The following is a 22,641-nucleotide window of genomic DNA, read 5'->3' on the forward strand; positions in this document are numbered from 1 at the left end:
TTTGTATTTTGTCTTTCCTGCTCTCTCTGGAACAAAATGGTTCCAGGGAGAGAAGATCCCTAGGTCCTGTGCCTATATCTTCAAATACAGGTACAGCTCTGCTTCTCCATTCACTGTAGGAGATCAGCAGAGCACCAGCCAAAAGTCACTGGCCGAGACCTGCTAACATGCATCTCCTACAGCTAATGACAGTGGGGACCAGCAGGGGGGGGGCCTGCTCTAAACCCGGAAGAGCGAAGCGACGTATGTAGTAGCTACCGCCCATCCGCAGTATATTGTGGTTAATAAAAATATGCAAACTCAACTTTGGAGATACTGGTTTGTTGAATTACAATGTTAAAAGTCTATAATATTATTTAAATAGAAAATCAGAGACTTAGCACCTCCCTCAGATGCAAAAAAACCACAGATGTTAATAGGTGACCATTTATAAAATCTTGCTTGGTAGAGATGAGCAATCCCTCACTTTTGTTGTGGTGTCTTGTTTTAAAAATGTTATCATAAATATGTGTTGGAATTGATTCTTATCTATTGCAAACTGATCAGAGGAAGTACTAAGATATATCAGGTGCTGGCACATGGAAAGTGTTTGTGGCCAGATAATGCTGCTTTTTATTTTAGCATTTAATACTTTGAGTCACTGTACTAAACATAATAAAAAAGTATTCTCCTTTTGAACCAGTAGGTGACACTGAAAACTCCTTTTAACATGTTTAGAGGTTCTTCTTGCCTATTGTTAACAGAATTCTGCAACTTCAGTAGCAATTTATATACACAAGTGAATGTGTCACACTGGCGACTCATCCCTTATAAAATAGCTCCAGCTGAGCTTTGACATAGACATAGCCAACCACCAGGCAGGAAGGTTCTGTTGTACTCTTTTTTTTAGGCCCAGTTCACATTAGATGATTTGGAATTGCAGACAGAATTCCTGCAATTTTGTCCACGATTCCACATCACAGCAAAACACCCAACACATATTTGTCCCTAGGCACTCCTGTACCTACAGCATCATATCTGTATATCTGCAGTATGATACGTCAGCACTGCTGCCTCTGACGGCTAGTCTCTGACATGAGGAAGTAAACCCCAATCTCTACCAAGATGGCTGCCTCCATATAAAAGCACAGTGCAGAACAAGGCATGGTAAGTCAGTAATGGAAAAAGATCAGCTGCAGGGAGACCACAGACAGTACTAGTGTCTGGTCCTCTGGCCATCTGCATGCACTTTTTTGGGCACTTTTTGGGCACAGCTTCTAGAGTTCCATTCTTTTTTTAACAGAACCCTGGGCAAGTATCTGGGAATTGTATTTATATTCTAATGTGTCTTCAGTGCTGCACCAGTCATTGTTATGTTAAAAAAATACTGCTAATTTTAAACTATCTAAATTTAATAAAATTGAGCATTCTGGATTTCTATTTAATTTCAGTAATATATAATTTTATTTCAGTGATAAAAAGCTGGATTCTGTAAACCATCTCTTTCTTTTGTATTACCCAATGACTAACCATCTGAGCATTCTTGTCTATCCGCAACAATGTGCTATTAGTCAGCGGCATCAGTCAAATAACAATAATCTGGTCTCGCAGTTTCCTGTACACTCATTCACATATCAAAGACAAGACATTGCAGGAAAGAATTGAATCTCTTTATTACATTTTCTGACCCTTTCCAGTGCTTGTTTACCATTTGCACACATGGCTGAGTATCTCTCCCTGGCAACTCAATATCATACTAAAGCCCGAGGGTGGACTTGTGTTTCACTCAATAGTTGGTCACAGCGACACCGGATTATTTATGTTTATTCTTGTACTTTAGTGGTCCAGGCCCAATCCCTTGGAAGCTCCATTCTCCAGCAGGCCCTAAAATTGGGCCTCTACCACTGAGAAGGGCAGATCAAATGGGCACCAATGCACCCCTTTGACATAACTCCCATCAGCAAACACCACTGCTCCCTCTCCTGACCTGGCTGCTGCTCTTGCTTACTTGACTATTGTGATAGTTTCAGGGCCCATTCAGATGTGAGTGGAGCCTTAAACATAAGCAGTGTAAATAGCTGCATTGGATTCGGTATGATCCTCTTAGGCCTCATGTACACATGAATCACCTAGATGCAGGGCCACGGATAAAGGGGTAACACCAGTCCTCATGTACGGGGCCCAAGCCAGCAAGAGGGGCCAGGCAGCTGGGTGAATCGAATGTAGGCAGGGAAGGTGATTGGCACGGTGGGGGGTAATTACCGCAACCAATCCCCTGTATGGCTCTCTCTGCAGCTGGCTTTTTCTCCTCTCCCTCCTGCTGACTTTCAGCTGCTGCAGAGAGAGACGTAAAGGGGATTGTTTCCAGTAATTTCCCCCCGCCTTACCCATCACCCTCCCTGTGCACCATGCATTTCCCCCTGTGTGCCCCCACCCCCACAGTGCTGCCAGCTTCCCTCCTCACATTTACTAGCCCCTTCCTTTCCTGAATGAACACAATGAGTGATGAGTACCGATCCTCACTGTGTTCATTCATAACTGAGGCATATGAAACTTTGTTTTCTTTAGGGGGCCCTGTTAGGTGGGCTGTATGGGGCCCCGTGGTTTCTAACAGCAGCCCTGCCTAGTCGTTTAGCTCTCCTGGCAGCAGAAATATGCTAAATGTGGCAAAAACATGTGTAAACGCAGTACCGCTTTTAGTCGCGCTTAGCGTTTGGACGTTTATTTATTTTATTGGCCATAGTGTTTTCAATTGACATGAATAAATGTGGCTACATGTGTTTTTGCAGTGTTTAGCATTTTTTGGCCAAAACGTTCCTCTCCTAAATGCAGAAGAATCCGTTGAGGAGAGGAATGTTTAACTGCCCCTAAACTCTGCAGCTCCTAAACTCAGGTAAAAGCCTATGTGTACATGGACACCAGGGGCGGACTGACCATTGACGGACACATAGGCTTTTATTGAGTTGAGTTCAGGGGCTTTGGCAAAAAAATGCCAAAAGCGCTTAAGCTCATGTTTAGGAGCAGCAGTGTACATGAGGCCAGGGGCGGACTGACCATTTGGAAACTCGGGCACTGCCCGAGGGCCTGGGGTCAGTAGGGGGCCCCATGAGATGCCCCTGGTACCTTTTTCATAGGCTTTTTTGAGTTTGGGCAAGGACACAGGGGCCCCAGGTTTCCCTATTGCCCGGGGGCCCCGTGAGTTGTCAGTCCACCCCTGCATGAGGCCTTACAATCTCCTGTTCAGCAGAGCTGAGAGGGAAGCAGGTGTGCTGTACTACTCATGTGCCCACAAGGAACAAGCTGATAGGAGGAGAGCAGAGTGACAGGGAGATGAATATATCAATCTGCAGGTTCCCCTTCACTGTGCAATCACAGGGTGAGGGCAAGGACAAGACCTATTTGAATTACTCAACTGCAGTTGATAAAATCAGGTCTCCAGACTAGCTGTGCTGTCTGGCAGGGCTGTATAAGTAGTAAGAGTTGGATATTAAGCAGATATTACACTTTTTTTCCTTTTAGGGTTAAAGGTTTTACATAAATTAATAAAAGCTGACCATTGTAAGCACCCCTATCAGCCTATCAGTGGTAAATGGTTTGTCTCAACCCTCCAACTGCCATTTTTGCTTGGTCTTGTAAAGGAAACTAAAAAATAACAGGTTAACTTAGTGGACCACCCAGTAGTGTATTTTGGTTTTGTGCTGCCCTAGGTAGGACTCCCCCCATCTAAATTTGTCGCACTCTTTCATCTGTAAACTCTGCCCCTTCCTCTTTAGGCTCCTCCTCTTCCTATTAGAGCTCCATCTCAGGAGTTGGTCAGAGACTGCGGACAGAATACAGGGGACTGTCAGAGACTGTGGACAGGATACAGGAGACTGTCAGAGACTGCAGACATACTACATGAGAAGGTCACAAACTGCAGACAGGATACAGGAGATGGTCAGAGACTGCAGACAGGATACAGGAGACAGTCAGAGACCGCGGACAGGATACAGGAGATGGTCAGAAACTGCAGACAGGATACAGAAGAGGGTCAGAGACTGCAGACAGGATGCAGGAGACTGTCAGAGACTGCAGACAGGATACAGTAGATGGTCAATATACTGAAGTAATGAAGGAACTAAAAAAATACCTCTGTCAGCTTGGTTTGTGATCCAGGATTGTGAAATATATGGGAAAACCTCTGATTTCACTGTGGATTCACCCCTCCAGCCGAACCGAACTGGCCCTTTGGCTGAGCACAGCCGAGACCGCCCAAGCACAGCCGAGACCGTGCCAGCACAGCCGAACCCGCCTCCTTAGCCGAGCACAGCGGAGACCACATGAGCACAGTTGACCCCACCCCCCCCACCTGAGCACAGTTGAGCCCGCTCCCCATCAGAGCACAGCCAAATCCGCCCCCCACCCGAGAACAGCCCAGCTGAAACTGCCCTCCATGCTCGATCCAAGCCGAGCCTGCCCACTCGATACAGTCTGTCCTTGGCAGGGGACAATTGACCCCCTATACGCCACTGGTCCCTTCTGCTTGGGAGGGCAGCACTGCCCCCCTGGAAAATTCCGCCAAAGGCAAACGCCTTGTTTGCCTCGTGGCAGATACGCCCCTGGGACCACCAGGAGAAAAATGAAGGAAAAAAGCTTACAAATGAATGCGGCCACAAAATTTAAGGACTGGTAAGCTGCAATGTATTACATTTTTTTTCTTTGGGTTTGATATGCTGTAAATTATCCCAGCCCCAAGGGCACATTGATTTTTTTACACTGTGCTGTGCATGAGCGGCTCTATGTAGAGATTTGCTAGCAGGCAAATAAGCTTTTATTTTTAGCAGAGACATACAGAGCCTTTTTCTTCTGCAGTAAAAAATTATTTATACTAATGCTAAGCTTTAAAGAAGAATTCCAGGCAAAATTATTTTCCCATGCAGTTGGGCTGTGCCCACACTGCATTGGTTAAATGCTAATTTTTTTCCAGGGGCTCAAAAAGCAAAGATAATGTATATATTGACCTAATCTGCCAATCCTCCAAGCGCAAGACCAGTTCCTGACGCTCCTGCCCCCTCCCACAAGCTAGTAGTCTCGTGAATGGGCTGTTCTTGACATCATCTGGTCACAGAGGTTGGGAAAACAGAGCCAAGCATAGGTAGTGAGAAATATAAACTTCTGCTTGGCTCTCTTTTCCCAAGCCCTGATGTGCAGGGCGAAACATGTCAGGGAGCATGGCTGGAGCGGCACTGACTGAGGCCACACTCATCCACATATTCAGGCACTAGATTGGTGAGCGGTGCTCCTTCCTTTCTCTGTGGACAGGAAGCATGTTATTTGCAAGATTACCAAGTAAAATTAAGGGGGAAGAAGCCTGAAAAAGGGAACTAAATGCAAACACATTGTCTAGTAAGCTGCATTATATTACATTTATTTATCTTTAATGTTTGAATATGCTTTAATCATGTTTTTAAAGCACAGATATCATGTACTGACAGCAGTTCCTGTGGCAGAAGACTACTTCCTTCTTCATATAATCCATGATTGACATACTGTTTTGTGCTCAGGGATCAAGAGTATTCTCTTGCCTGCTCTGCACAGGAAACTACAGTAGATGATCTGTATTTTTGGGTATGTTTAGAATAGAGAACAAATAATCACAGCAGAGTTGAATGTATTATTCATTTACATGTCACCAATAAAGATCAGCCCACTCAAAACTGATATTTCAGAATATGGTAGCCACCAGCCAGTTTCTTATACAGTATCTCTCAGGACTCTATTGGAGAGATCTAACACTTCTGTTCCTAGATTTGCACACCTGCCATGCCCATTATGACGCGCTCTCGCCTTTTTTTTATTTATTGTATATTATGGAGAATGAAGTAGGAGATGGAGGATCATGCAAAGTTGAGAGGACATCCAATACTCTCAAATGGTCAGGAAAACAGCTTTCTGTGTTAGAGTTCAAGATATGCAAGAATCCAAAAACTAAATCCACCTGTTAGGTGGGTGCAGTGTGGTGTGGTGGCAAAAGAACACACAAGAGTCCTGGATTGCAGCAAACAATGTAGAACTTGGAAAACATTACAACAACCCAGCAGGAAGCACAGTCAACCAGAAATCTCACAATAGAGCGGAGAGTCAGTGGTGAGCAGGGGTGGACTGACCATTTGAAAACTCGGGCACTGCCCGAGGGCCCGGGGTCAGTAGGGGCCCCAGGAGATGCCCCTGGTACCTTTTTCATAGGCTTTTTTGAGTTTGGGTAAGGACACGGGGCCCCATGATCCCCTATTGCCTGGGGGCCCCATGAGTTGTCAGTCTCTGGTGATGAGTGTGCCCGAGCTGGAGAGTGAGTGTGCCCGAGCTAGAGAGACCGTGCCTGTCAAGAAGTGCAGAGTGTGGCCTGGCTGGTCCAGCCCAAAAGGGAGCTTGCTCAGTTGCAGATGAAATCCCTAGGTTTCCCTCCACCACTGGAAGCTCTCCTTGCTGCTAGTGCTGTCCCTGACAGATGACTGAGCTATCCCTACACTAGTAATTGCATGCCAAAAGCCAGGGGCAGGGACTCAACTGCTTGCCCGCCACCCTATAGTGGAAGTACTGCTACAGGGCAGCAGGGCTGCGCAAAATCACGTGTATATATACAGGATTTGCATTTCCGGGTAGAGGACGCATGCACGATTCCCTACCCGCGCCGCTATTGGCAGGTAGAGATGTCAATCACCGGGTCCCTGCCGGCGATTCCCCCTCCGGCACTCTGTGATCGTTGGGGAAATCTGACAGGGGAGAGACCTGTGTGCAAACAACACACGTTTCCCTCCTGTCAGCAAGGAGATGCTGCTTAATATTTCTCTGCACAGCACATAGTGTAAAACACGTGCAGCACACAGTTAACCCTTTGATCGCCCCAAATGTTAACCCCTTCCTGCCCAGTGTCATTAGTACAGTGTCAATGTATTAGTGTCACTGGGGATGTCAGTTGCAGTTAGTCGGTTCCCACCCAGTGTCAGAATGCCCACCGCAGTCCTGCTATAAGTCGCTGATCCTCGCCATTACTAGTATATATATAAAAAAAATTCCAGTATATATACCTCCATTTCTAGATACTATAACTTTCACGTAAACCAATTAATTTACAATTTATTGGGAATTTTTTATAGCAAAATGTAGCAGAATACATTTTGGCCTAAATTTATGAAGAAATTTAATTTTTAACTTTTTTATTGGATATATTTTAATAACAAAAAGTCAAAAATATTGTTTTTGTTTCAAAATTGTCTGTCTTTTTTGTTTATAGCACAAAAAATAAAAAACGCACAGGTGATCAAATACCACAAAAAGAAAGCTCTATTTGTGGTAAAAAAAGAACATACCGTATTTTTCGCTCCATAAGACGCACTTTTTTCCCCCAAAAAAAGGGGGGAAAATGTCAGTGCGTCTTATGGAGCGAATATAAAGCGGCCGGTCCGGTATTTCTGCTGTCACCATGTTAGAATACCGGGCCGGCCGCTCAGCTGTTCTCTCCTGCAGGGCCTTACCTGTTCCTCGCTCCAGCGCTGCACAGTCTTCCCGCGCTGGCTTCTGACAGCCGGGTGCCCACTGCGCATGTGCTGCGCTTTGTGAATGATCCGGTGTCTTCTGGGACACATGACAGGTCCCAGAAAGCGCCGGGCCATTCACAATGCGCAGTGGGCACCCGGCTGTCACAGAAGCCGGCCCGGGAAGAAGAGAGAAGGACAACTCCGCGGAAGTGGGAGCGGGTACCTGTCAAATTCAGGTACCCGCTCCCCCTCCCTCCCCAAAGGTCAGCAGTCTCTGGTCATTCCCTGCACTGTCTGCAGTCTCTGGTCATCCCCTGCACTGTCTACAGTCTCTGGTCATCCCCTGCACTGTCTGCAGTCTCTGGTCATTCCCTGCACTGTCTGCAGTCTCTGGTCATGCCCTGCACTGTCTGCAGTCTCTGGTCATTCCCTGCACTGTGTCCGCAGTCTCTGGTCATCTCCTGCACTGTGTCCGCAGTCTCTGGTCATTCCCTGCACTGTGTCCGCAGTCTCTGGTCATTTCCTGTACTGTGTCCGCAGTCTCTGGTCATCTCCTGCACTGTGTCCGCAGTCTCTGGTCATTCCCTGCACTGTGTCCGCAGTCTCTGGTCATCCCCTGCACTGTGTCCGCAGTCTCTGGCCATCTCCTGTACTGTGTCCGCAGTCTCTGGTCATTCCCTGCACTGTGTCCGCAGTCTCTGGCCATCTCCTGCACTGTGTCCGCAGTCTCTGGCCATCTCCTGCACTGTGTCCGCAGTCTCTGGCCATCTCCTGCACTGTGTCCGCAGTCTCTGGCCATCTCCTGCACTGTGTCCGCAGTCTCTGGTCATCTCCTGCACTGTGTCCGCAGTCTCTGGTCATCTCCTGCACTGTGTCTGCAGTCTCTGGTCATCTCCTGCACTGTGTCCGCAGTCTCTGGTCATCCCCTGTACTGTGTCCGCAGTCTCTGGTCATCTCCTGTACTGTGTCCGCAGTCTCTGGTCATCTCCTGTATTGTGTACGCAGTCTCTGGTTATCTCCTGTACTGTGTCCGCAGTCTCTGGTCATCTCCTGCACTGTGTCCGCAGTCTCTGGTCATCTCCTGTACTGTGTCCGCAGTCTCTGGTCATCTCCTGTACTGTGTCCGCAGTCTCTGGTCATCTCCTGTATTGTGTACGCAGTCTCTGGTCATCCCCTGTACTGTGTCTGCAGTCCATTGGTTCAAAATATTTTTTTTTCTTGTTTTCCTCCTCTAAAACCTAGGTGCGTCTTATGGTCAGGTGCGTCTTATGGAGCGAAAAATACGGTACATTTCATTTGGGTGTAGTGTTGCATGACTGCACAATTGTCAGTTAAAATAATGCAGCGCTGTATCGCAAAACATGGCCTGGTCAGGAAGGGGGGGAATCCTCTGGAGGGCAAGTGGTTAAAAAGAGTCTGCTTGACCCAAGATGACCACCAGGGTCATCTCAATGCTGTGTAACCACCCGTAACACTAACCCAGAGGACCAAGGAAATCATAAAGAAGCCCATTTTCTCTTTATTTCCTCCTCCAGCTGCATTGCCATTCCGGATGAGTGTCACTTGCAGTGAAGAAAGCAGACTGCACCTGCCTACACACCCAGCTCCGCCTTGCCAAAGAGGAGGATCTGTGTTCAGCTAGAGTGCTGATTGGCTATTTCAAGCTAATATCTGAACCTTTTGCAGATCCAAACAACTTATCACGTTTGATGCTCAAGGAATAAGAATGGTGTCATTATTTCTGATAGGATAGTAAGAACATGGTGGGTATATATTTTTGATATTTAATTCTATTAATTGGTCTCTGTGATCAAGCCCTGGTGGGCGGGGCAAAACACATCAGAGGGCGTGACCAGAGAGTCCACTCTCTACACACTTGACTCTCTGGGTTGGTATGAGCGGCTGAAAACATAAACAACACCTCCTGCGCTCAGGGACCCAGATCAGAAGTGGGTAGATGGATTAGCTACTAAGAAAGTTCGTCCTCCAACGGAGCAAAGGTTGTGCAGCTCTAACACAAGGCTGTGGAAGCTCGACATAAACTGCAATGAAGAACAAAAACAGAAAGCGCACCAGCCTTGCACATTACCTCAGTAAAAAGGTGTACTTTTATTGAAATAAGATGTATACTCACAAAAGTGGCTGTATATAAGGCATATAAAATCCAAAATAGGAACACTGGAGTAGGAGACACGTGCGAATCCCATCGAGAGGGGAGACCTCAGAGTGAAACTGACGCGTTTCGAAGGGAGATCGCTTCTTCCTCAGAGCTAACAGAACCGAGAATGCCCTCCTCTATATATAACACAAATCTATGTGTGAGCTCTCCCATATGGGCTGGACATTCACAGCATGGGAAGTGGGGCATAAATGTCAACCAAAAACATGCTAAAAAGATAATATAAAATGACAATATAAACATTACATGTGTGTACAATTGCTATCCATATATAAAAATAAAAAATACATAAATGTACGATAATATAGATTACTGTATAATACTGATAGTGGTCACTACCAAACATAAAAAAGGTTTAGCTTTACCTTCAACTTTTGAATTAAAAACATACGAATCCTTTCAGGAGTAATCTAGAACTAGTTTCTACTCACTGAAGGGTTTAGACAGATTTAGGAGCAATCTCTGTGTCACTACTATAATATTATAGGCAGTATTTGCATGAAAAAAGCAGTGAAGAGGGAGACTAGAGAGGCAGGGGCAGCTCCTGGTGCCTCTGGAATGCACACCTGTGTGTGTCATCTGATGGGGCGCTTGTGCAGTGCGTTCCAGCCACCATCGCAAATATCCATAGAACGCACGTAATCTATAATATCGTACACCTATGTATTTTTTATTTTTATATATGGATAGCAATTGTACACATATGTAATGTTTATATTGTAATTTTATATTGTACTTTTAGCATGTTTTTGTTTGACACTTATGCCCCACCTCCCATGCTGTGAATGTCCAGCCCTTATGGGAGAGCTCACACATAGATTTGTGTTATATTTGTGTTTTTTGAGAATGGGGGTAACCAGTGCATGTTTGAGTGGGGAGGGAAAGGTGCCCATGGAGAGTGAGAGGTTGAAGATGTTGCTTAGAGAGTTTAGCAGCAGCATAGTTAAGTAACATTCCTATACCACTTTGATTGATTAGTGTTTTTTTTAACTCTCACCTCTCCTCCCTCATCCTTACTGCCTAAAACCTAGGTTCACACTGAAGCGGTTTTTATCCTTCCTTTGATTGATCGAAGGAACGGTTGATTGAAGGATTGATCGATGAAAGGGTTGATCGCTTGCTTTCTACAAAGAAGGGTCAATAGATCAATAAAAGGAAGGATCAGTAAAAGGAAGGATCAGTCAAAGGAAGGATTGATAATTCAAAGGAAGGATTGATCGATAAAAAGAAAGATTGATCGACAGAAGGAAGGATTAATTGATAAAAAGATGGACTGATTGAAGGATCACTTGATAAAAGGTAGGGTCAACAGATCGATAAAAGGAAGGGTCAATTGGTAAAAGGAAGGGTCGATAAAAGGAAGGATTGATCGATCGAAGGAAGGATCGATCAATAAAAGGAAGGATTGATTGGTAATAGGATCGATCGATAAAAGGAAGGAAGGATTGTTCGATAAAAGGAAGGAAGGAAGGATCGATTGATAAAAGGAAGGATTGATAGGTCAACAAAAAGAAGGAGCAATCAATAGGAGGGATAGACTGACAAAAGAAATGATTGATTGATCAACCAATAAATGGAAGGTTTGATTGATCAATAAAAAGATCGATCAGTCAATAAAAGGATCGATCGATAAAAGAAAGGATCAAAACCGCTTCAGTGTGAACCTAGGTTTTAGGCAACAAGGATGAGGGAGGAGAGGTGAGTGTTAAAAAAAAACCGCTGAATCCATCCAAGTTGCATAGAAATGCTTGTTATCTATGCTGATGTGACTTCTTTGAGCCAACATAGACTCTATGGATGGAAATCCACCAGGAACCCTTATCAAAATCGCACTGTGCTGAGTTGATTAGAAGGGCACCATTGAATGTAATGTGATTTCCCTTGACACGTGTTCTGGATACTGGGGCTTGAGAACTTCCCAGCAGTGCGTTGCATTTTTGAAGCAGTTTCCATTCATTTCAATGGAGGAATGCATTTTTAGTGCATTTTTTTAACCGGATCAAAACATGCACAAAAAATGAAGCAAGCAGGATTTTTTTTTAATCACAACTGACCAGTGTGAAGCACGCCATAGGATTTAAACGGATGCAGTTTGCTTCTGCTTTTTATAACAGAAACATTTTGTTTGAGTACAGTGTTGCATGACCGCGCAATTGCCAGAAAAAAATGATTGTATTCCGATAGGCCTAGTACACACCGTTGCAGTGCTTTTGTGTATTTAAAAAAAAAATAGAGCATGCTCCATTTTTTTTTGCACAGGAATGCACTGCAAATACATATAAATGTGTGCAAACACACTGCAAATGCACCTGAATGTGTACAAAGGCAACCTGATATAGAAAATAACTAAATACACAAATGATTTCAAAAACGCACATGCAGAAACGCAGAGTGAATGCAGATATTGCGGCATATATGATCCTATACTCCTGGAAATTGTACAATCAGATTGTATTGAGTATGGTCAAGGGAATACTTTATCATTTACACTTGTTAGTACACTAACTGCACAGGAGCTGATTAGGTTCCCATTCTGTGACAGGCAGAGCATGCAGAGTATGAGCTCCAGAACAGCAGTACAGATGCGTGTCCCCCCCGTCAGTGATGTACAGATGCATGTTCCCTGTCAGTGATGTACAGATGCATGTTCCCCGTCAGTGATGTATGGATGAGTGTCCCCCGTCAGTGGTGTACAGATGCGTGTCCCCCGTCAGTGATGTACAGATGAGTGTCGCCCGTCAGTGATGTACAGATGCATGTCCCACGTCAGTGATGTACAGATTTGTGTCCCCCCGTCAGTGGCGTACAGATGCGTGTCCCCCGTCAGTGATGTACAGATGCGTGTCCCCCGTCAGTGGCGTACAGATGCCCTGTCAGTGGTGTACAGATGCGTGTCCCCCCGTCAGTGATGTACAGATGCGTGTCCCCCATCAGTGGCGTACAGATTTGTGTCCCCCGTCAGTGGCGTACAGATGCGTGTCCCCCGTCAGCGATGTACAGATTTGTGTCCCCCGTCAGTGGCGTACAGATGCGTGTCCCCCGTCAGCGATGTACAGATTTGTGTCCCCCGTCAGAGGCGTACAGATGCGTGTCCCCCGTCAGTGCCGTACAGATGCGTGTCCCTCGTCATTGGCGTACAGATGCGTGTCCCTCGTCAGTGGCGTACAGATGCGTGTCCCCCGTCAGTGGCGTACAGATGCGTGTCCCCCGTCAGTGGCGTACAGATGCGTGTCCCCCGTCATTGGCGTACAGATGCGTGTCCCTCGTCAGTGGCGTACAGATGCGTGTCCCCCGTCAGTGGCGTACAGATGCGTGTCCCCCGTCAGTGGCGTACAGATGCGTGTCCCCCGTCAGTGGCGTACAGATGCGTGTCCCCCGTCAGTGGCGTACAGATGCGTGTCCCCCGTCAGTGGCGTACAGATGCGTGTCCCCCGTCAGTGGCGTACAGATTCGTGTCCCCCGTCAGTGGCGTAGAGATTCGTGTCCCCCGTCAGTGGCGTACAGATGCGTGTCCCCCGTCAGTGGCGTACAGATGCGTGTCCCCCGTCAGTGGCGTACAGATGCGTGTCCCCCGTCAGTGGCGTACAGATGCGTGTCCCCCGTCAGTGGCGTACAGATGCGTGTCCCCCGTCAGTGGCGTACAGATGCGTGTCCCCCGTCAGTGGCGTACAGATTCGTGTCCCCCGTCAGTGGCGTACAGATGCGTGTCCCCCGTCAGTGGCGTACAGATGCGTGTCCCCCGTCAGTGGCGTACAGATGCGTGTCCCCCGTCAGTGGCGTACAGATGCGTGTCCCCCGTCAGTGGCGTACAGATGCGTGTCCCCCGTCAGTGGCGTACAGATGCGTGTCCCCCGTCAGTGGCGTACAGATGCGTGTCCCCCGTCAGTGGCGTACAGATGCGTGTCCCCCGTCAGTGGCGTACAGATTCGTGTCCCCCGTCAGTGGCGTACAGATGCGTGTACCCCGTCAGTGGCGTACAGATTCGTGTCCCCCGTCAGTGGCGTAGAGATTCGTGTCCCCCGTCAGTGGCGTACAGATGCGTGTCCCCCGTCAGTGGCGTACAGATGCGTGTCCCCCGTCAGTGGCGTACAGATGCGTGTCCCCCCGTCAGTGGCGTACAGATGCGTTCCCTCGTCAGTGGCGTACAGATGCGTGTCCCCCCGTCAGTGGCGTACAGATGCGTGTCCCACGTCAGTGGCGTACAGATGCGTGTCCCCGGTCAGTGGCGTACAGATGCGTGTCCCCGGTCAGTGGCGTACAGATGCGTGTCCCCCGTCAGCGGCGTAGAGATTCGTGTCCCTCGTCAGTGGCGTACAGATGCGTGTCCCCCGTCAGTGGCGTACAGATGCGTGTCCCCCGTCAGTGGCGTACAGATGCGTGTCCCCCCGTCAGTGGCGTACAGATGCGTTCCCTCGTCAGTGGCGTACAGATGCGTGTCCCCCCGTCAGTGGCGTACAGATGCGTGTCCCACGTCAGTGGCGTACAGATGCGTGTCCCCGGTCAGTGGCGTACAGATGCGTGTCCCCGGTCAGCGGCGTACAGATGCGTGTCCCCCGTCAGCGGCGTACAGATGCGTGTCCCCCGTCAGCGGCGTACAGATGCGTGTCCCCCCGTCAGTGGCGTACAGATGCGTGTCCCACGTCAGTGGCGTACAGATGCGTGTCCCCGGTCAGTGGCGTACAGATGCGTGTCCCCGGTCAGTGGCGTACAGATGCGTGTCCCCCGTCAGCGGCGTACAGATTTGTGTCCCCCGTCAGCGGCGTACAGATTTGTGTCCCCCGTCAGCGGCGTACAGATGCGTGTCCCCCGTCAGCGGCGTACAGATGCGTGTCCCCCGTCAGCGGCGTACAGATGCGTGTCCCCCGTCAGCGGCGTACAGATGCGTGTCCCCCGTCAGCGGCGTACAGATGCGTGTCCCCCGTCAGCGGCGTACAGATGCGTGTCCCCCGTCAGCGGCGTACAGATTTGTGTCCCCCGTCAGCGGCGTACAGATGCGTGTCCCCCGTCAGCGGCGTACAGATGCGTGTCCCCCGTCAGCGGCATACAGATGCGTGTCCCCCGTCAGCGGCGTACAGATGCGTGTCCCCCGTCAGTGGTGTACAGATGCGTGTCCCCTGTCAGTGAAGATCTCTTCCTGTGTCACCAGCAGGCGGGGAGCTGTCCTCTGAGCGTGCAGGATGCCATGACGCGCTCCTTCCAGCAGGGGGCCCGGCGAGTTGCCGTGCCGCGGAGCGTCCAGCAGGGGGCGCGCGCCCCGCCAGGCGGTGTGTGAGTGTGTGAGTGCGGTGTGTGTGTGGGCGCCGCTCGGACTTGTTGTTGGTGAAAGTTTTCCTGGGAGGGAAGAGGCGGCAGTGTGCTCGGTGTGAGGCGGCGGAGAGCCGGCGGGGAGCCGGGGAAGGACATGAGGCTGTCCGGGTGCCGTGTGTGAGAGGAGGAGCCTCCGGCCTGTCCGGGCTGTATGCGGCTCTAGTTGTCGGGGTGCCGCCTGTGTGAGTGTCGCTGACCCGTGTCCCCTCCGCTGTCTCCCGCTGGCGGGCCCAGCTGTCTATGAGCGCCCCCCCGGTCATCCGGCCGCCCAGCCCCGCGGGCCACGGCCTCTCCCTCCAGATCCAGATCGGCCTGAGCCGGGAGCCCGTCGTCCTGCCCGAACCCGGGGAGCTGAGCCTGGGGGCCGTGCGAGAGATGGCCTGCTCCATCGTGGACCAGAAGGTGAGGCCTCCGGACTGTCCTGTACTCTGTGTGCCTGCTTGCCAGCAACTTCCCTCCCACTTCACTGCCTGTGCCTCCCATCACCCGGGGCCCCCCATGTCTTGTGTGATCACTGGGCCCCCCCCATGTCCTGTGTGATCACTGGGCCCCCCCCATGTCCTGTGTGATAACTGGGGGCCCCCCCATGTCCTGTGTGATCACTGGGGGCCCCCCCATGTCCTGTGTGATCACTGGGGGCCCCCCATGTCCTGTGTGATCACTGGGCCCCCCCCCATGTCCTGTGTGATCACTGGGGCCCTCCCCATGTCCTGTGTGATCACTGGGGCCCTCCCCATGTCCTGTGTGATCACTGGGGGCCCCCCATGTCCTGTGTGATCACTGGGGGCCCCCCATGTCCTGTGTGATCACTGGGGGCCCCCCATGTCCTGTGTGATCACTGGGGGCCCCCCATGTCCTGTGTGATCACTGGGGGCCCCCCATGTCCTGTGTGATCACTGGGGGCCCCCCCATGTCCTGTGTGATCACTGGGGGGCCCCCCATGTCCTGTGTGATCACTGGGGGCTCCCACATGTCTTCCGTCATCACTGGGGCCCCCCATATGTCCTGCCTGATCACAGGGCCCCCTATATGTCCTGCCTGATTGCAGCCCCCCCCCCAATATGTCTTGTTTTATCACCAGTGTCCCTCCATTATCTTCCCCCATCACTGGGGCCCCCCATGCCATACCTCATCACTGGGTCTCTGTCCCCCCATGTCCTCTCGATCACCAGGCCCCCTCCCCCTTAGGCTCTATTCACACTTGTGCAACTTGTCATCCAACCTTGTACACATAAAGTCGCATGACAAGTCACAGCCCATTGTTTCCTATGGCACCCATTCAGATCTGTGGGACTTTGAAAGGGTTCCTGCAATACTTTGATGTGATTTGAGTGCCAGAGACCGCAAAGCCGTATGAAAATCGTGCACCTTTGAAGTCGCACATGTGTGAATGGAGTCTTCCCTCCATCATCGGTCACTGTGCTCCCCATATCCTGCTCAGGGGGGCTCCCTATGTCTAGGCTTGTGGGGGCCCCTTGTGTCATCTTATTCCAGCTGTGTGGGAATCTTCCTGGCAGGATCATTGCTATGGCTTTGACATGACATGATTGTAAAGTAAATCTAAACCAAGTTACATAAAATGTTAGTTATTTCACAAATATTGTTTTTCTAATTTGCAGTTCTCAATAAAACAATACCTGGTGATCCTACCATCAAGGGCCTCCAGACACTTCCTGCCTTGGGGTGACAGCCAGTCTCCAAGTTTTCTCAGGTGTTGTCACCATGTCATAGGAGCTCCCAGTTAAGGTGACTGTTGTGTTTATTAACCAGGAATATGATGTACAGGAGACCTTGGCGTGACAGCCAGTCTCCAAGTTTTCTCAGGTGTTGTCACCCACCGTGTCATAGGAGCTCCCAGTTAAGGTGACAGGTGACTGTTGTGTTTATTAACCAAGAATATGATGTACAGGAGACCTTGGCGTGACAGCCAGTCTCCAAGTTTTCTTAGGTGTTGTCACCCACCGTGTCATAGGAGCTCCCAGTTAAGGTGACAGCTGACTGTTGTGTTTATTAACCAGGAATATGATGTACAGGAGACCTTGGCGTGACAGCCAGTCTCCAAGTTTTCTCAGGTGTTGTCACCGTGTCATAGGAGCTGCTAGGTAAGGTGACAGGTGACTGTTGTGTTTATTAACCAGGAATATGATGTACAGGAGACCTTGGCGTGACAGCCAGTCTCCAAGTTTTCTCAGGTGTTGTCACCCACCGTGTCATAGGAGCTCCCAGTTAAGGTGACAGGTGACTGTTGTGTTAACCAGGAATATGATGTACAGGAGACCTTGGGGTGAGCGCATATAGACAGGAAGTGTCTGGAGGAGACCAGCTGTATTGCGATGATGGAGGACAAAAAAGGGTTTGAAGGAAAAAATGAATTGGTTGACATATTGTATAGTGCTTTAGCATTTTAAATGTCGTCCAGTTTGGGTTTTGATCTGCTTACTATCCATGTTGTTTTGTCTTTTTGTGGAAGAATTTCTTTTAGATGGTTTTAAATCAGTTATTGTCGAAACACATTGATTGCCCAGTTCACCTGTGTGTGTCCTCATGAGAAAAGTGTGTTCAATGAATTACATTTTGTGCGACTGTATCTGTGGAGCTGTACATTGCCTCCTCCAGGGTGACACATTCAGGCAGACCAACCACTTCTACACCCCCTAACCTAGCACTGTACCTCCTGTAGGCCAGGGCCCTATTCAGATTCCAAGAAATACGTTTGTATTGTAGGCCGCTCTATATATATATATCAGACATTGTGTGATCAGTTGCCCCCCCCCCAAAAAAAGAGGAGGGTAATCGTGTAGTGTTATTCATAGTTTCCATAAATTATCTATGGAAGCTGCTTTCCGGATATTTTCTTTGTCACCGCTTTGTATAAATGAGGTAAGAGACAAAAACAGCATTCTGGATAATATAATCTAGAGCCTTGCATTGTCCTTGTACAGCATTGATCCTTCGTGACGGTAAAGGTTTGTGTTCCATTGCTGTACACATCAGCCTGTGTTTTGTGTGGCAGTGCAGTCTGATCTCATACACCCAGATACATTCGCTGGTGTTCTGTCCCACAGGTTACCCACCTGTTCTGCTGAGGATAAGTGATTGCTAAATCTCTTACCTACTTTGTATACCAATTCTGTCCTGAACAAAACTTCTAGTTGTCATTGATTATTTCAGGTGCTTATATTATTATACAGGATTTCTATAGCGCCAACAGTTTGCTCAGCGCTTTACAATATAAGGGAGACAGTACAATTACAATACATTTCAGTACAGAAGGAATAGGAGGGTGCTGTCAGTTTACGCAGCACTTTACATGTATATATATTGTACATTCACATCAGTCCCTAACCCTCAAGGGGCGCACAGTCTAAGGTCCATAACTCATACATACACATACTAGGGCCAATTTAGACAGGAGCCAATTAATCTGCCAGCATGCCTTTGGAGTGTTGGAGGAAACCCACGCAGGCACAGGGAGAACATGCAAACGCCAGGCAGGTAGTGACATGGTTGGGATTTGAACCAATGACCCTAGGCATGCCTGTTGCTAGGCAGAAGTGCTAACCATTTAGCCATTCTGCTGTCCTTTGTACCTACATTTCCTAAAAGCAGAATGCCAGGCAAAATGAAAACAGAAAAAAAATCAGCAGTACCCTCCAATTCAAGTTAGGTCCCTTTCACGCAAAGGGTCTAATCAGGTCCATCTGTCAGTTTTCCAGACGGACCTGATTGGATTCTCCATTCACCCCTAAGGATTGGCAGGTGTAAACAGACTTGTGTCCATTTACTACCTCCAATCCGATTTGGTCTGCTAAAGAAAAGGAGGAGGACCCCCCCCCTTATAGGTGAATCTGATCAGAGGGCAGTCACGTGTAAATGGATAGGGGAGTCTGTTTACACCTGGCCACCCATAGGGCCGAGTGGATTCTAATCATCGGACAGGTCTCTCGCTGATCATATCAGAGTCTGCCCTGTGTGAAGGGGGCCCTAAAATATTTGTGAAGAAAAAGCCTGTTGTAGTACAACAAATATAATTACATGTTTTTTTTCCTTTTTTGATAATCTACTGTTTGCCATATGACTGCAAAACCTGATCACAACCCCCTCTACCACAGCAGTGCCCATTTATTAAGGGGTTGGCCCTCTGTACACACACTGGGGAAGCTCCCTATGTGTGGTGTATGTCTCACAGAGTTGGCAGGATTAAATCATAGCAGACTGGCAGGGTTATATAACACAACAGGCTAACATAACACCTATAGCAGGAAAGCAACTTCCCCATCAGTGTGTGCCTCATTCCAGAACCAGTGGATCCCAGCTGGAGCCTGGCTGTCAGAACTATAGTTGGCTGTGGAAGTTACTTCCATGCTGTGATTGCAATGCAAGCCTTCTTGCTTGCCTGTTCACTCTCCAATGTCAAATTACTCACCAGCCAGCTTGTTGTATTACATAATACCACCCACCGTGTGTGATATAATCTACAGATGGGGAACTTCCTCACTGTGTATGTGTAAAGAAGTCCACCCCCTTGCTGAAATGAACTGGGAGGGGGTGTGGCTACAAAATTGACCACAGGAGATACAGGCACACCGTGCGTCTGCACAGCATCCTGTAACTCCCAGCGGCAATCATGGGGAGGCAGACCGAGCACAGAAGCATGGATTTGCTTCCCTGCTTGTAGTGGTCTGTGTGAAACAGGAACCCAGAAGACACCTTACCAACCGATCAGCGACTGCTGCCCCTCTCTGCCAATCCCTTCACTGGCTTCCACTATCCCAACGTATAAAATTCAAAATTCTAACTACAGCTTACAAAGCCATCCACAACACAGTCCCTATCTACATCACCAACCTCATCCGCAGATATCGCCCACTCCGCTCCTCCCAAGATATCTTCCTTTCTAGCTCCCTCATCACCTCCTCCCACACTCGCCTCCAGGACTTCTCCAGTGCCTCTCCAATTTTCTGGAACTCCCTACCACAGTATGTCCGGTCAGCCCCTACCCTGTCTGCCTTTAGGCGATCTTTGAAAACTCACTTATTCAGGGAAGCCTACCCCACCTCCACCTAAGAACTATACTTGAATCACCTCCATCAGATCATCCCCCCCGCAGCTATCACTTTTTGTATCACCTCCCCCTTCCTTTAGATTGTAAGCTCCATGAGCCGGGCCCTCCTATTCCTTCTGTACTGAAATGTATTGTAATTATTATTAATATACAGTATTTATATAGCGCCAATAGTTCGCTCAGCGCTGTACATTACAATGGGAGACAATACATGAGACAGTACAATAACAATACAATGAGATACACGAGGGGTTCGAGGGCCCTGCTCCTTGGAGCTTACAATCTAGGAGGGAGGGGATAGTGGTACCTGAGGAAAAGCTGTGGGGGATGGAGTGGTAGGAGGAGTGGCGAGATCGGCAGTTAGCAGGGGGCGGGGTAGGCTTCCCTGAAGAGATGGGTTTTCAGGGTACGCCTAAATGAGAGGAGAGTAGGTGATAGTCTGATGGATTGGGGTAGGGAGTTCCAGAGGATGGGTGACACCCTGGAGAAGTCCTGGAGGCGGGCATGGGAGGAGGAGACCAGGAAGCTAGAGAGAAGGAGGTCTTGTGAGGAGCGGAGAGTGCGTTTTGGGTGGTATTTGGATATTAGGTCGGAGATGTAGTTTTGCGGCGATATTATGGACAGCTTTGTATGTCAGTGTTAGCATTTTGAATTTAATCCGTTGGGCAATCGGGAGCCAGTGGAGGGATTGGCAGAGGGGGGTGGCGGAAACGGAGTGGTTGGTAAGGTGGATGAGCCTGGCAGCCGTATTCAGGATCGACTGAAGCGGGGATAGCCTGTGGCGAGGCAGGCCAGTGAGGAGGGAGTTGCAGTAGTCGAGTCGTGATATGATGAGGGAGTGGATGAGCTGTTTAGTGGTTTCTGGGGTTAGGAACGTGCGGATTTTGGAGATGTTGCGGAGGTGGAGTCTACATGAGTTCATTATCGATTGGACTTGGGGCTGGAAGGATAGATTGGAGTCAAGAATGACACCCAGTACTTTGGCTTGCGGGGTGGGCTTGATGGTGGCGTTGTTGGACGTGATGGAGAAGTCGGGGGTGCGCGGGCTGGGGGGAAGACTAGGAGCTCGGTTTTGGAGAGGTTGAGTTTAAGGAAGTGGATTGTACTGTCTCCCTTGTATTGTACAGCGCTGCGCAAACTGTTGGCCCTATATAAATCCTGTATAATATAATAACTGTCAGGATCACTGTTAAAGGTAAACTATAAATAGAATTTGACGGTTAGATTTTAACATAAACAATGCATATTGCATCTTAATATTTGAGGTAATACGCTTGAAGTCATAGGAGGTGAGTGCCCTTAAAGTAATACTAAAGGCTCCCATTTTGTCTTAATTACATTTAGAACAGTTGAGCAGTGAACAATAAATGCTGGCTGAGAGGAAAATTCTCCCACACAATTTGAAATATTCAACACCACAACTTCCTGATTCCTGTTTGCTGCTTCCCTGAACTTCCGCTCGGGTATCATGCACTCATTACTTCTTTGAAAGTCCCCCTGACTGTTTCCCTAGGGAATACATGTCCCATAATTATAATCCCCAACACAGCCACTGTGCATACCTTTTCTGTCTTGTCCTTCCTGGCTGCCTGTGTGTGTGGACAGGCAGCGTCATAGCATGGTCTTGGAGTCTCTCTCCCTGATGAATGCATGAAAAGGTGGCTCTGTAGGACCCTGCAAGGCAGGGAAGCCACCTGAAAACTGGGAAACTAGGACAGCGATGTTTGGATTGAAGAAGAAAGATGAGATTTTGAAGGAGAAACTGCACAGAAGGTAAGTACTGATGTCAGCGACTGTTAATCATATTAAAGTATAACTAAAAGCAATACTTTTTTTTTCCTTGGATAGCGTGGAGAGGGATCAGGACACCTGTCAGTTTTTATTGCTGTCTGTGCCCATGTTAGGGAGATTCACCCTCTATATCTGTCCTGTTTACCATTGTCATTGAAAATGAAAGTAAAAGAAAATTCAAAATTTTGGATTGTCCCCAGAAACGTAATGGAGGGGATATCTTCCAAATGGGGACACTAGTTCTGGTGACTTGGGGATCCCAAAGAAATTCCCTTAATTTGCAGTGATTTCCTCTCACTTCCTGTTTGGATATGAGACATGAAGTGAAGGGATATCTCCGCAATGGGACACAGATGGCGAAACAACATCTGACGGGTTATAACCCTCTCTTACGCTATCCAAAATGAAAAAATAGTTTTGCCTATAGTTTTACTTTAAAGTGTTAGGGTATAATAACTCTGTAAGTATGGTTGTAGTCTTGTAATATTTACATTGAGGCCAGAAGTGTAGTGAGAGCAGCTATGAGTGCTATGGCTTTCATACACAGAAGCTTCATTGTTTGTCTGTCCTCCTCTCCCCTTGTCCATTCACAAAAAGCTTTGTATGCTGTGAATGGACAAGGGGTAGGTGGGGTGGACGGACAACAGTGCTGCTTCTGTGTATATGAGCCACAGCTAGAGTTTTACTATCTCACCTGAAGGAATTTCTAAAGTGTTATGTACCTCCTAAAACGTCAATTGATTATACACTGCAGATGATTTTATTTTATTTCCCTGGAGTTCTTTAAGGTGCACCTGAGCACC

At 48.4% G+C, this 22,641-nt stretch overlaps 1 protein-coding gene across 1 annotated transcript in view; it reads left to right on the forward strand.

Annotated features, from left to right (window-relative positions):
- Positions 1-14,931: 14,931 nt before the first annotated feature.
- Positions 14,932-22,641, forward strand: part of PRKD1 (protein kinase D1) — a 228,790-nt gene continuing 221,080 nt past the window's right edge. The window contains exon 1 of the mRNA XM_089671269.1: positions 14,932-15,384. Coding sequence (XP_089527395.1) covers positions 15,223-15,384 — 162 coding nt within the window. The 5' untranslated portion in view covers positions 14,932-15,222. The remainder of the gene's footprint in view (positions 15,385-22,641) is intronic.

Source organism: Staurois parvus, unplaced genomic scaffold, assembly GCF_062004578.1.
Source record: "Staurois parvus isolate SC_StPar_1 unplaced genomic scaffold, SC_StPar_1.0 ptg000104l, whole genome shotgun sequence".
Lineage (NCBI taxonomy): Eukaryota > Metazoa > Chordata > Amphibia > Anura > Ranidae > Staurois > Staurois parvus.